This window comes from Anarrhichthys ocellatus, unplaced genomic scaffold (genome assembly GCF_004355925.1).
Source record: "Anarrhichthys ocellatus isolate YVR2014 unplaced genomic scaffold, GSC_Weel_1.0 scaffold77, whole genome shotgun sequence".
In the NCBI taxonomy this organism is placed as follows: Eukaryota; Metazoa; Chordata; class Actinopteri; order Perciformes; family Anarhichadidae; genus Anarrhichthys; species Anarrhichthys ocellatus.
The window spans coordinates 304,986-316,084 of record NW_022280107.1 but is presented as its reverse complement, the minus strand read 5'-3'; the positions used below and the strand labels follow the sequence as shown (position 1 = coordinate 316,084).

At 45.0% G+C, this 11,099-nt stretch overlaps 1 protein-coding gene across 1 annotated transcript in view; it reads left to right on the top strand.

The window, feature by feature from the left end:
* Nucleotides 1-598: 598 nt before the first annotated feature.
* The window catches only part of cpap (centrosome assembly and centriole elongation protein), a 12,529-nt gene continuing 2,028 nt past the window's right edge, over nucleotides 599-11,099 (top strand). The window contains exons 1-16 of the mRNA XM_031873964.1: nucleotides 599-676; nucleotides 2,598-3,024; nucleotides 4,124-4,250; nucleotides 4,400-4,576; nucleotides 4,693-4,837; nucleotides 4,926-5,031; nucleotides 5,249-5,953; nucleotides 6,622-7,348; nucleotides 7,516-7,648; nucleotides 7,734-7,899; nucleotides 8,319-8,450; nucleotides 8,859-8,996; nucleotides 9,162-9,267; nucleotides 10,129-10,289; nucleotides 10,461-10,544; nucleotides 10,925-11,065. Of these exons, the coding sequence (XP_031729824.1) occupies nucleotides 2,638-3,024; nucleotides 4,124-4,250; nucleotides 4,400-4,576; nucleotides 4,693-4,837; nucleotides 4,926-5,031; nucleotides 5,249-5,953; nucleotides 6,622-7,348; nucleotides 7,516-7,648; nucleotides 7,734-7,899; nucleotides 8,319-8,450; nucleotides 8,859-8,996; nucleotides 9,162-9,267; nucleotides 10,129-10,289; nucleotides 10,461-10,544; nucleotides 10,925-11,065 (3,435 nt within the window). The 5' untranslated portion in view covers nucleotides 599-676; nucleotides 2,598-2,637. The remainder of the gene's footprint in view (nucleotides 677-2,597; nucleotides 3,025-4,123; nucleotides 4,251-4,399; nucleotides 4,577-4,692; nucleotides 4,838-4,925; nucleotides 5,032-5,248; nucleotides 5,954-6,621; nucleotides 7,349-7,515; nucleotides 7,649-7,733; nucleotides 7,900-8,318; nucleotides 8,451-8,858; nucleotides 8,997-9,161; nucleotides 9,268-10,128; nucleotides 10,290-10,460; nucleotides 10,545-10,924; nucleotides 11,066-11,099) is intronic.

Sequence of the window (11,099 nt, the reverse complement as noted above, 5' to 3'; positions counted from 1 at the left end):
TGATGGTTTATCTGTCTTTAGTTTTACAGAGAAGAGTCTCTGTCACACGATCAGCTTCTTCTGTCCACCATGTTTCCAGTGTGACCAGTGGATCAGACACTTCTTCACTATATACCATAATACTAGATTAATTTGGATGGAAAGTTAGAAATTATACAAAATACTCTGGATGAATCAATATGTAGAAATATATTAACATTTCAACTTTCTTGATCAAAATTTTGAGATGCTTTAAATTTTAGACTTGATGTATTTGTAATGTAAATTCAAAGGTTCGCCAGATTTTATTCTCTCCATGACTTTTATTGTGAAATATGTCTGCGCAAAGCCGTTAAACCGGATGTAATTCGAAGTTAGCTTTTCCCAAAAAGTAATTTGACACAAGTGTCATTTTTTATATTTCCAAACGCGTGTGTTTGATACATAGTTTAACTTTTATGGTAGTTTATATGAAAAAAAAAAACATACAAAACAAATACCGTACAGACGTTTTTAAAGAAAAAATACGATTAAACTACATTACCCATAATGCAACAACTGCCTCGTCGCCGGTTTTTTTTGTGTTACTCTCGCGGGCCTTGTTTTGATATGGCGGCAGTCTTCGAAACTTATGTCAGTTATGTTTCCATATCGCACGTTCCCTCTCCAGTTACACCACTTTTCACCGATGTTACAGGTAAATAACAAGTTTTTAACACTTTTATAAATGTCGCTGATGTATTTTACCTCGTCACTACAGTGTAACACCGGTTGAAAAAAACTTTATTTGTATCTCAAGTAGCCCGCTAACAACAAGGCAAATATCACCAGAGAAGCCTTTTAAATGCACTAAAACATTAAATTCAACGTATGTGAGACATCATCACACTATGACGTAATTGATAAATACGTGTCGTGTATGTTGTCACTCTGTTAATGATTTTAAAACAGCTGTGATTTCGTTCTACGTTGCTTAACCAAACAAAAACAAGTCAATTTAAAACCGACGCTGTTGCTGCTGTCTCGTGACATGCTAGTTAACTAGCTAATGCTATTCCAGCGTAAACCGGTTACCGGCTCACAAGAGGTGCAGCAAGAGGGGATTGCGTTATCCCACTCAGGAAAAGTGCTTTCAGTCACCTGTCTGTCTGTCGCCACCTGTCTATCTATCTGTCTGTCTGTTGTCACCTGTCTGTCTGTCTGTCTGTTTGTTGTCACCTGTCTGTCTGTTGTCGCCACCTGTCTGTCTGTCTGTTGTCACCTGTCTGTCTGTTGTCGCCACCTGTCTGTCTGTCTGTTGTCACCTGTCTGTCTGTTGTCACCTGTCTGTCTGTTGTCGCCACCTGTCTGTCTGTCTGTTATCACCTGTCTGTCTGTTGTCACCTGTCTGTCTGTTGTCGTCTGTCGACCCTCATCTACCTGCATGCATGTCTTTTATTGTTGTCTAGCTGTGTCTGACTTACATATTTAACATACTCTGCATGCTTTATGTTACATGGATGTTTTTAGTGTCTAACATTGCAGCATCATCCTGTCTTCAGTCCGTGTTTCTATTTAACATAGTTATCCCTTATTTAATTGTCTTTGTGTGTGTTGAATTTGTCTTGTTGGTACTTGACAACGTAGTACCAGAGTCTCCTGAATGATGATACTACTTATATTAATATTCTCACTTCTGTCATTGTTTCTGCACACTTTGTAAAGGGTCAATATTGCATAACTTGTATTCTGTTTTTAGGTTTACTTTGTAAACCTTTGTAACATCTGTCCTGATGAAAAATAGCCTCTTGGTGCATTTATTAAATTTTTTTATTTTATTGGTTTATTTGAACGGGACAGTGCACATTAATAAAAACATTTCTGCAAATGTGCCAGAGTTAGCCAAAAGGCTATTTTTCATCTGTAGTTCCAAGAGGCAGATGTTACACAATAAACCTAAAAACAATGTCAGATTAAATTTAAAAGGTTAAACAATATTGACGCATAACAATGCATGGACAAACAATGAAAAAAAAGGGAGAATAACTATGTTAAAACATGGACTAAAAACAGTATTATGCTGTAGTTATTTAGACACTAAAAAACATCCACGTCAGAGGCACAAAACATAAAAGAATACAGAGTATGTGAAATACATAAATCACTCACACAGCTAAACAACAATAAAAGACATGGATGCAGGTAGTTGACGGTCGACCGGCAATTTAAAGAAAGACAGAAAGGTCACAACAGACAGATCGAGGAAAGTTCAACACAGACAGAGAAACGGTTACAATCTAGTGCTGACAGAGCTGGGTACTAACTAACCATTTCTGTAAGTGAGATTTAAATGACCTGTATGTGTGTAGCTCTCTCATGGTCACTGGGATGGAGTTCCATTGTAGTGCAGCTTGTACAGAAAATGCAGACTGACTGAAAGCACTTCTCCTGATTTACAGCAATGTTTTTATTAATGTGCACTGTCCCTTATCAAATAAACCAATACAATAAATACTAACTTATATATAGTTTTCTGGGACCTGGCATCATCTTGAGCGTGTGTGTGGTACACGGTGTTTATTCACGGTGTGATTAACCTGTAACCTGTCACCATAATCTGTCTCGTTTAAATCCTCCAGGATTAGCGAGCCCTGCTGCTTGAGACACAGCACGGTCACCATGTCATCTCCAGCCGGACTCCGGTACTCCCAGCCGGACTTCTTGGCACGGTGGATGCGAATAAGTAGCACCAGATCCGGGGTGATCCTCAGTCCGGACCTGGCTGGCTCCATGCGGCACAACTCTACCGTAAGGACCCCTTCACTGGAGACCCCAGACGAGTCCTTCGCCTCCGACTTCGCTCCTCTGCCGGCCTCGGCGGACAGCAGCTGCTGCCTCGGCGTGGATGGATGCTCCCGGTCACCTGGAGGAGAGAAGGCTGGTGCTGACAGGCCAGTGAACGGTCCGTCCTCTGTGGCTACGAGGACTTTAGATGGAGAGCTGCACAGTTTGGATGAAATGGAGAGCGCTTCACAGGATGTGCCCATAATGGTGAAGCTAGAACAGGTAAGGACATTATCATTATCACAGGTAGTATTGTTTGTTTATTTAGGCTTTTTATATATTTAGTTTCATTATTTTTGTTGTTTAGTATACTTAGTTTTTTGGTCGTATATATATGAGTAGGCAGGTACAGGACCAGCATACACTGGGGTGGGCCTATGTTTTTTTTTTTTACCAGAGCAGGAGAGGCAGCCATTGGGTTTTCTCTCTTCTTTCATTTGCTTTTGTTTAGTTAAATAAATCATGAGAAACACAGAATCCTGTGTGAACGATAAACTATTTTGCTGCATAAACTACAAACCCATCATCAGTGGCTCTTTTGATTTATGTTTGGTTTTGATTTTTTTGGGACAAATGGCCACTACAGATATTTGTTCTGCCAAGGCTGGGACAAATATTAATTGCCTGTCACCGTAATAATGTCGTGAGTTTTGTTTAATTTGAGAATATCTGAAATTCCTGACCATGCCAGCTGAAATAGACAGCTTTTCCCACTACCATGCTTACCATGCTGATTGTCCATTCTTTAACAGATATTGTGATATATTCTGTTGATACTGGGAGAAGGTCTTAGTAACAGTGAACATACAGACGCTAATATAACTCTACATTTTGATGTATTAACAACTCATCTTATTAAACCAAATGTAAATAGTTCTGCAACAACATATTCACCACTGAATGTGTGAATTTCTGACACTTTGTGTGGGCTTCAGTGCTGATTACATCACTGCTTCCTGTTTACTTAATACCCCCGACTCAATCTCTCTCTCTCACACACACACACACACACACACACACACACACACTCTTTGCCTCTCCCTGCTATTATTAGTATTTTGCCTCTGAGGCTATTGATCAAAGACTCAAATAGTGACAGAAGTGTGTGCATGCAAGTCAGTATGTCAACAAACACATTAGCATGTTAGAAACCACTGAGGTGGGATTAGTGAGAGGTCACAGGTTCAGTACACGCTGTGACCAGCGAGTTAATGTAAAGCCAAGTGTTCAGTTGAAATGTGTTTAATCCACCTGAAACACCCTGTGGATAGGACTGTTAGCTACATGGCTAATTGAGAGATATTATTGTGTGTTGGTGCAGTTGAGGAAATGGCAGCAGCACATGCAGGAGCAGCTCAAAGCCCATCAGCTGGAGGAGCTGCTTCACCTCCAGGAGGAGCAGCAAAGGCTGCTGGGAATGATGAATGGATCCCAGCACTGCACACAAGGTTAGAGAGAGAAATGACCAGATTAACTGCAAATGTGACAATAATTAGTTTCTCTTTAAGATATAAAAGATGTAGGTTGGAGAGTGTGTTTCTATCCACTTAGTTGTTGCTTCTTTATGTGTTTATATTGTGCTGTCATTTATCTTCAGAGACTTCAGGGCTGTCGGGATCCAGAGAGACCCCGTACAGCCCCCCCATACACCGCCATGGAGTCCCACTGAGCTCCACCTGTGGCCTCCGACCGGAACGAGAGCCCTCACCTGCACGGAGTCAGGAGCGGCTACCACGAGGTCAAGATTGTGAGGAGGTGGACGATGAGGAAGAGGGTGAGGAAAACGTTTGTTTTTTTTTAAAACCTCACGGTGACAACAGCATTTGTGCAGTTTTTGTACTTGGAGTACAGCTGTCGAGGTGAAATTACAACAGCGTTTGTTTCCTCCAGGCACGTGGAGCTCCAGAGGAGAAGATCAGGAACAGAGTGTCGATGTTAGCCATCTTCACGAGCACAACGACACGTTAATACCGAGTAACGGTGTGTCTTTGACTGAAGACAGCAGCAGAGAAGAAGAGGAAGTCTTCCATGACAGGTTAGTACTATCCTCAGGAAGAGAAACGTGCCAGTTTGGCTCTGGATCGTGTATTTGTTGACAAGCTTGTGTGCGTCTCCTCCCTCAGACCTATAAAGCCGGGTATCGGGGGTCAGAAGAAGACCTTTGAGGAGTTGTTGGAGGAGCAGCTGAGGGTGGAGGAGCAGAGGATGAAGTCTGCCCGGCAACAGCAGGTCAGAGAATAAAACAAAGGTCTCCTTAGGATCAGGAATAAGTAAATGATCAGGCCGTAGATGATTAAAAATGTAATTATGAATCATACATTTGCTTTAGTCCAGACTGACTTATGCTATGCTGCGATGCTACATCTTATGCTATGTTCCATTGAAAACACACAATACCAAGTACCAAATTCACACTACAATCATTGTGTCTCCTCACGTTTAACAGAGCCGAGCTGGAGCTGAAGCTGTGCAGGTCGCCCCCAAGAGGGCCTTTCTGAAGCGGGGCGAGGGCCTCTCGAGATTCACCATCAATCGCAAAGCCTCGTTACCGAAAATGGGGGCGAAGAAGGACCCCAAACCAAAACTCCAGACCAGAGCGATCTCCCACAGCAACTCTGAGTCGGCGGTCATCCAGAGAGTCCAGCGGCTTCCCGTCCAGCGTAAAACCGCCACGCTCAACAAGGAAAACCGGCTCAGAGGTCTCGGCTCGCCGCCTCAGGACGTCAGAGCTGAGAGCAAAGCAGCACGGACGAAGGTTTTGGGGAGTCATCAGAGACAGAACACGGAAGGACCAGAGTCCATTCAAAGTGACCCAGAGGGAAGACATCAGCTGAGAAAGCTAAAGGAGCAGAACAACAGGAATGTGGGTCTGTCGGCTCAGGTCTCCAGGAGCACCGGGCCGAACCCTGTCACCAAACAGGTGGGCGTGTTGAGAGGGCCAGAGGAGAAGGCCGTGATTGACAGTTCTGGTTCAAGAGTGGAAGGAGGAACCGGCGTTCCACAGGAGTCGTTTGAGGTGTCGTTCCAGGAGAAGCTCCAGCAGTGGGACTGTGACCGGCAGCTGGAGACCATGGAGCTCGGAGAGTTTGAGCTGCTGGAGCAAGCGGCCGATGAGTTGTCCTTCTCCTCCAACTCCTCCTTCGTCATGAAGGTGATTTCTTTTTTTCTTCTCTGATTATTTGGGAGTTCAGTTACTCTTCCGCTCATTCCAAATATATCCTGAGGCTTCATGTGACCCTTTTTATCTGATCTGATGAAAAGCATTCAAATGCTCTTTTTAAAAGTGGTCATAATCAATATTTTGACGATGACTACTTCTATGTGAACAGGTTTTACTCCTTGATGTGCGTTCTGGTTTTCGTGGCCTCGCAGCTCTCATCAGCATAGTTTATAGTTTCTATTGTTTCCGTTAAGAAGCTCTCAAACACTCTGGTGTCAGTGTGGTTTGCAGCTCGTATCTGCTTCCCCCTGGTGGCCAAACATCGTCGTTATGTTGCACGTTGTTCCAGTCCTTATTTCCTTATTTCCTGTCGTCCCTCTACTGTTGGTTGTCCAATATCGGCATAAAATAGTTAATACAGCACCTAGCTCCTTGGTTGGATGACTGCTAACCCCGTTTAGCAACTAAAGTTAATGGTGCAACTATATTCTTTGTTGCAATACGAGGATTAAGCGACAGATTTTAACAGTTAACAGTGTAAATAAAGCTGCAAGAACAAATGTAGACACATTTAAGATATTCTGATGGTGTGGGTTTCTATCATCCTAATATATCTGACTTGTTGACGTGGTGTTAAAGGCTGCTCTGTGCTCTTGCAGGTTCTTCAGATGGACCAGCAGCACAGGGGGCTCCACCCGCGACGGCTCTCCTCCACCCCCATCAAGTCTCCACCCAGAGGTGCACGCCAGAGGTGCAGCAGCGACGGCAGTATCAGCTCCGTCAACTCCGAAGCGTTGGCGGTGAAGACGAGAGACGACGTAGTCCAGAACAAAGCGAGCATCGAGGATAAACAGGACGGGCACGAGGACTCCGCTGTTTCAACCTCTGAAGAGCAGGAAGTGGCGTTCAAACCGCCTTCGCTTCCCGGCACTTTTCGCTTTCCCGCTCAGTCCAACCCGCCGTACGACAAGCGGTCGTATCAGGACGAGGAGAGCGGCGGGGAGTCGGCGTCGGACGCGGCACGAGTCGACGATGTCGTGGAGAGTGACGCCGACGAGTCGACTCTGATCGAGGACGGAGACGAGCGGCGCGGTGGAGTCGTGTTCGACGACGACGACACCTGGAACGACCTGGAGGATGACGCCGCGGTCGGCTCGGCTGACGACGGTGGAGGAGATAGTCCGGCCGGTGGGATCTTACCGACTCTGTCGAGGAAGGTGGCGGTGAGCAAAGTGGTGGAGGTGGACGAGGAGGATCCTCATCTTCCTCCCACCTCTCAGCTCATGACCAGGTTGTTCCCCTCGCTGAAGCCAAAGGCCCAGAATGCACCTCTCCCTCCTCCTGCTTCTGTTGCTTCTGAGTCCAAAAAGTCAGAGGAGACGACAGGTGAGACAAACACCTGCATCAGTATTTTTATTCTCACTATTTAGAGTCAGACAGGAAGCACATTTTCATCTCTCTCTCTCTCTCTCTCTCTCTCTCTCTCTCTCTCTCTCTCTCTCTCTCTCTCTCTCTCTCTCTCTCTCTCTCTCTCTCTCTCTCCACGTCTCCAGGCCAGCAGGTCCAGTCCAGACAGCTGAGGGAGCGACTGGTGGAGCTGGAGATCGAGATCGAGAGATTTAAGAAGGAGAACGCTGCTCTCGCCAAACTCCGACAGGAGAACGAGAAAAACCAGGAACACCTCAGGTGATAAATCACCTTCATGTTGACCTTCTCAAACGGAGCGTTCTGCTGATATCTTTACGTCTACTTTGTTGCCTTTTTTTTGTAGGAAAGAGCGTTTGGAGTTTGAGCAGACGAGAGCGGAGGAGCTGGCCAAGTTCGAGGAGTACAAGAAGGAGGAGAACAGGAAGTTGCAGAAGGAGCGCAAACTGTTTGAGAGGCACGCGTCGGTCACCAGATCTTTCCCCGACAAGAAGGAACGGGAGGAGATCCAGGTGAGTCCACACGCCGACAATTACCGGCCTCAAGATGGTTCCGTTTAAAGTTTAAATAAATGATGCTGCGCCTGCTGAACATGAAACTGGTTGTTAACAAGTTAGCCACATCTCTTCTTTCTATGGCCAAAAATAAGAGTTGTTGCAGGTTAAGATGGAGATTGGAGAAATTAAATCAGTTCAAATTACAATTTCACACAAGCAGTAGTGCCGTTTGATGATAATTTCACTATTCACACCAAAATAAAGTTTGTTTTATATGATTTTCTACCAGTTTTCTTTTGCATAAAACATAAAAGCGAGTGCTGCTGTTTGTAGGTCTAGAAACTTTGGTCACATAGGAAGCAGCTAAGCAGCTCGTGAAGAGGACGTTATGTGTGGAAGTGTCCTTTTAATCCGTCCCTGTCCTCACCTGCCAGGTGTTGAAGCAGCAGCTGATCTCTCTGCAGGAGGAGCTGAGGCAGAAGGAGAGTCGCTGGTTCTCCTCACACAGCCGGCAGCGGCAGCAGATCGACTCCCTCAGCCAGGAGAACGCTTCTCTCCAGGATGAGGTATTAACACCTGGCATTAAAACTGCCACCTGTCTCTGGAAGATGAGAAACACACTTTGAGGCCAGGTGTAGATGTGGAACACCAGAACACATCTGGAGGTGGTCAGCGTGGTTTAAGGTCTTCTCTTCCTGCGAGCTTAAAGGGATAGCTGGGATGTTTTAAAGTGGGATTGTGGGTAATTATCCATATAGCTTTGCTATGTTTAGAATATTTTCAGCGCTTTATCGTGGCATTAGACGGGAAAGACGTTATCTATGCTCTCTTCAAATGCACCAGACTCCTTTGAGAAAAACGGAGATTTGACCTCTCAGATCACTTGAGTCTCTGGTCTACAGCTGCCTCCACCTGTTAGTGTGTGTTCTTCTTTATTAAAGTCTTTTAAATATATTTTCTCTTTTTAATTGAAGATCCGTATGTTGGAAAAGCTCCGCCTCAGCGCCTGGAAGAAAAACCCCGTCGACGCAGAGAAGGACAAAGAAACGAGAGACGGTCCCAAAATATGTGAGAACAACGTGTCGTCTGTGACCAAAGGAGTGAAATTCGCTGTAAGCATGTTTATCTTCTTTGTTACCGGGTGATATTCAATGTGGTGTTAATGTAAGTCTAGTCTACTGTGCTCAGAACTGAGTGGACTTAAATTGATTGTATTTTAAATAACATGTTCCTCATCTTAACATGGAAATCTCCGTGTTTTTGTGTTTTTTCCCCAGAGTCCTCTTGACTCCAGAGGAAGAAGCAGCAGCATCAGTCCTCCACAGAGCAGCACTGCTGCAGCCACCAGGAGGAGCTCCAGAGAGATCAGTCAGTTAGCTGCAGGTACGTTCAACAGGAACACACAAACACAACAATCATCAGCTGTTAGACACAAGAGTTCCGGCACACACGGGTTTTAGAGCTGCAGGTTTTTGCAGACCGTTAACCTCATAATGGAGTTTTGTTTTGAGGATGAAATGATGGAAATATTCTGTGTTACGGAGGTTTTTTTTGCCTTGGATTAAATCCAGTAAGTGTTGTTAATGTCGGGCTCTTTAATCCACCAGAAACATAAAGAGACTCACGTTTGGTTGACTTTAAAGCAGCTATGATCAATATTTTTATGTCAACAAGTGATCAGACGGCTACTCTCTCTGCCTCTGTGGACGACGTCCAGTGTCTCTTGGGTTCTGGTGTAGTGAGCAGACGTCCACATAACGGACCTGAGACGAGACTTCCTCTTTACATTCAGATTAGCAACTTGAAACGTAACAACGGAGTCGAGTGACGACGTCTACGACTGGATTGTGTCACAAGTCGCCGGTTTAGAGCCAGTTAACTGTTAATGTTTTAAGCTAATAAAAAGCTAAGTCGTCGTTGGGTTCTTAAGTTTACGTTCCGCCTGCTTTGTTCTCCACACTAACTGTTTACCTGCAGACAACCAAAGCCTGCTCTGATGTGATTGGTCGATGCTACTCAGACTACAAACCTTGAATATATCCGATAGTGCCGACATTTAGTTTGACTCCAACCAGCTGGTGAAAGCAGTGGAGAGAAGTAAAAGAAGTAAAACTTAGTGGACTTGAGCCCTGCATGCTGCTGTTATCCTACGTCCCTCATTTTATTCTCCACAATTAGTTTAATTAACCTTTAAAGTAGCTGAGATTTTTTAATTTGTTTTGTCTGTTTTGTGTTGATTGTCAGCTGGGATGAAGAGCAGCCTGAGGAGGCCATCAGCACCATGCTGCTTCTCCTCCTCCTCTTCTTCCTCGTTGCCCGTCAGGAGGACAGATGAGAAGTCAACACCCTCCAGCAAGATTCAGGACAAACCACCGAACCAGGAACTCTCTCACGACGACTCTCCGGTAAGAGACACGGAGTCAACAACCAACTCTATCGGAGGACAAACGGTTCAGAGACACTCCGTTAAATAACCTCCACCAATGAAACGTTCATCTTCTAATAAAGTTCGTTGGAGTCGACCTGAACCGTCACCGTCTGATCGTTTGTTCTTCTGGGTCCTCGTGTCGTTGTAGAAAAGCGTTTCTCTGCCAAACGAACAAAAGGAGGACAAAGAGCCAGAGTCAGATCCGGAGGTTCTACCACATCCTGATGGGAAGGTGAGAAACACGTGAATGGTCTTCTTTCATCAGCTGCGTTTTCTTCTCTAGAAATCTCATGAAAAGACCAGAAACAACAGCAGTTAGTCCGTCTCTCAATACTTCAGGACTTTCCTGACTGTTGCTCTTAAACCCCAAACCCAGCGTGTTCTTACTGAAGATATAAACGTTTAAATATGGCTCACACATGTATAGCTTCTATGAAAACAGCCCTTTCTGACGGGGAACTGAACTTCCACCAGACTCCATTCACAAAAACAGTGATTTAACCTCTCAGTACACAGGAGCTGCTGGTCTACTGCTGCCTGCATCTCCATAATTATAAAAAGTAGCAGTAAGTTCGTTGTTATTAGCCGCTGATGGAGATGTGATCTTTCCAGATGGAGACGGTTCTGGCCGGCGGCGATCGACTCATCGTCTTCAACAACGGAACCAAGAAGGAAGTTTCAGCAGACGGGCTGACGGTCAAAGTCACCTTCTTCAACGGAGACACCAAGGAGGTGACAGCCGACCAGAGAGTGGTGAGACGCTTCACTCACGTTTACGTTCAGACGA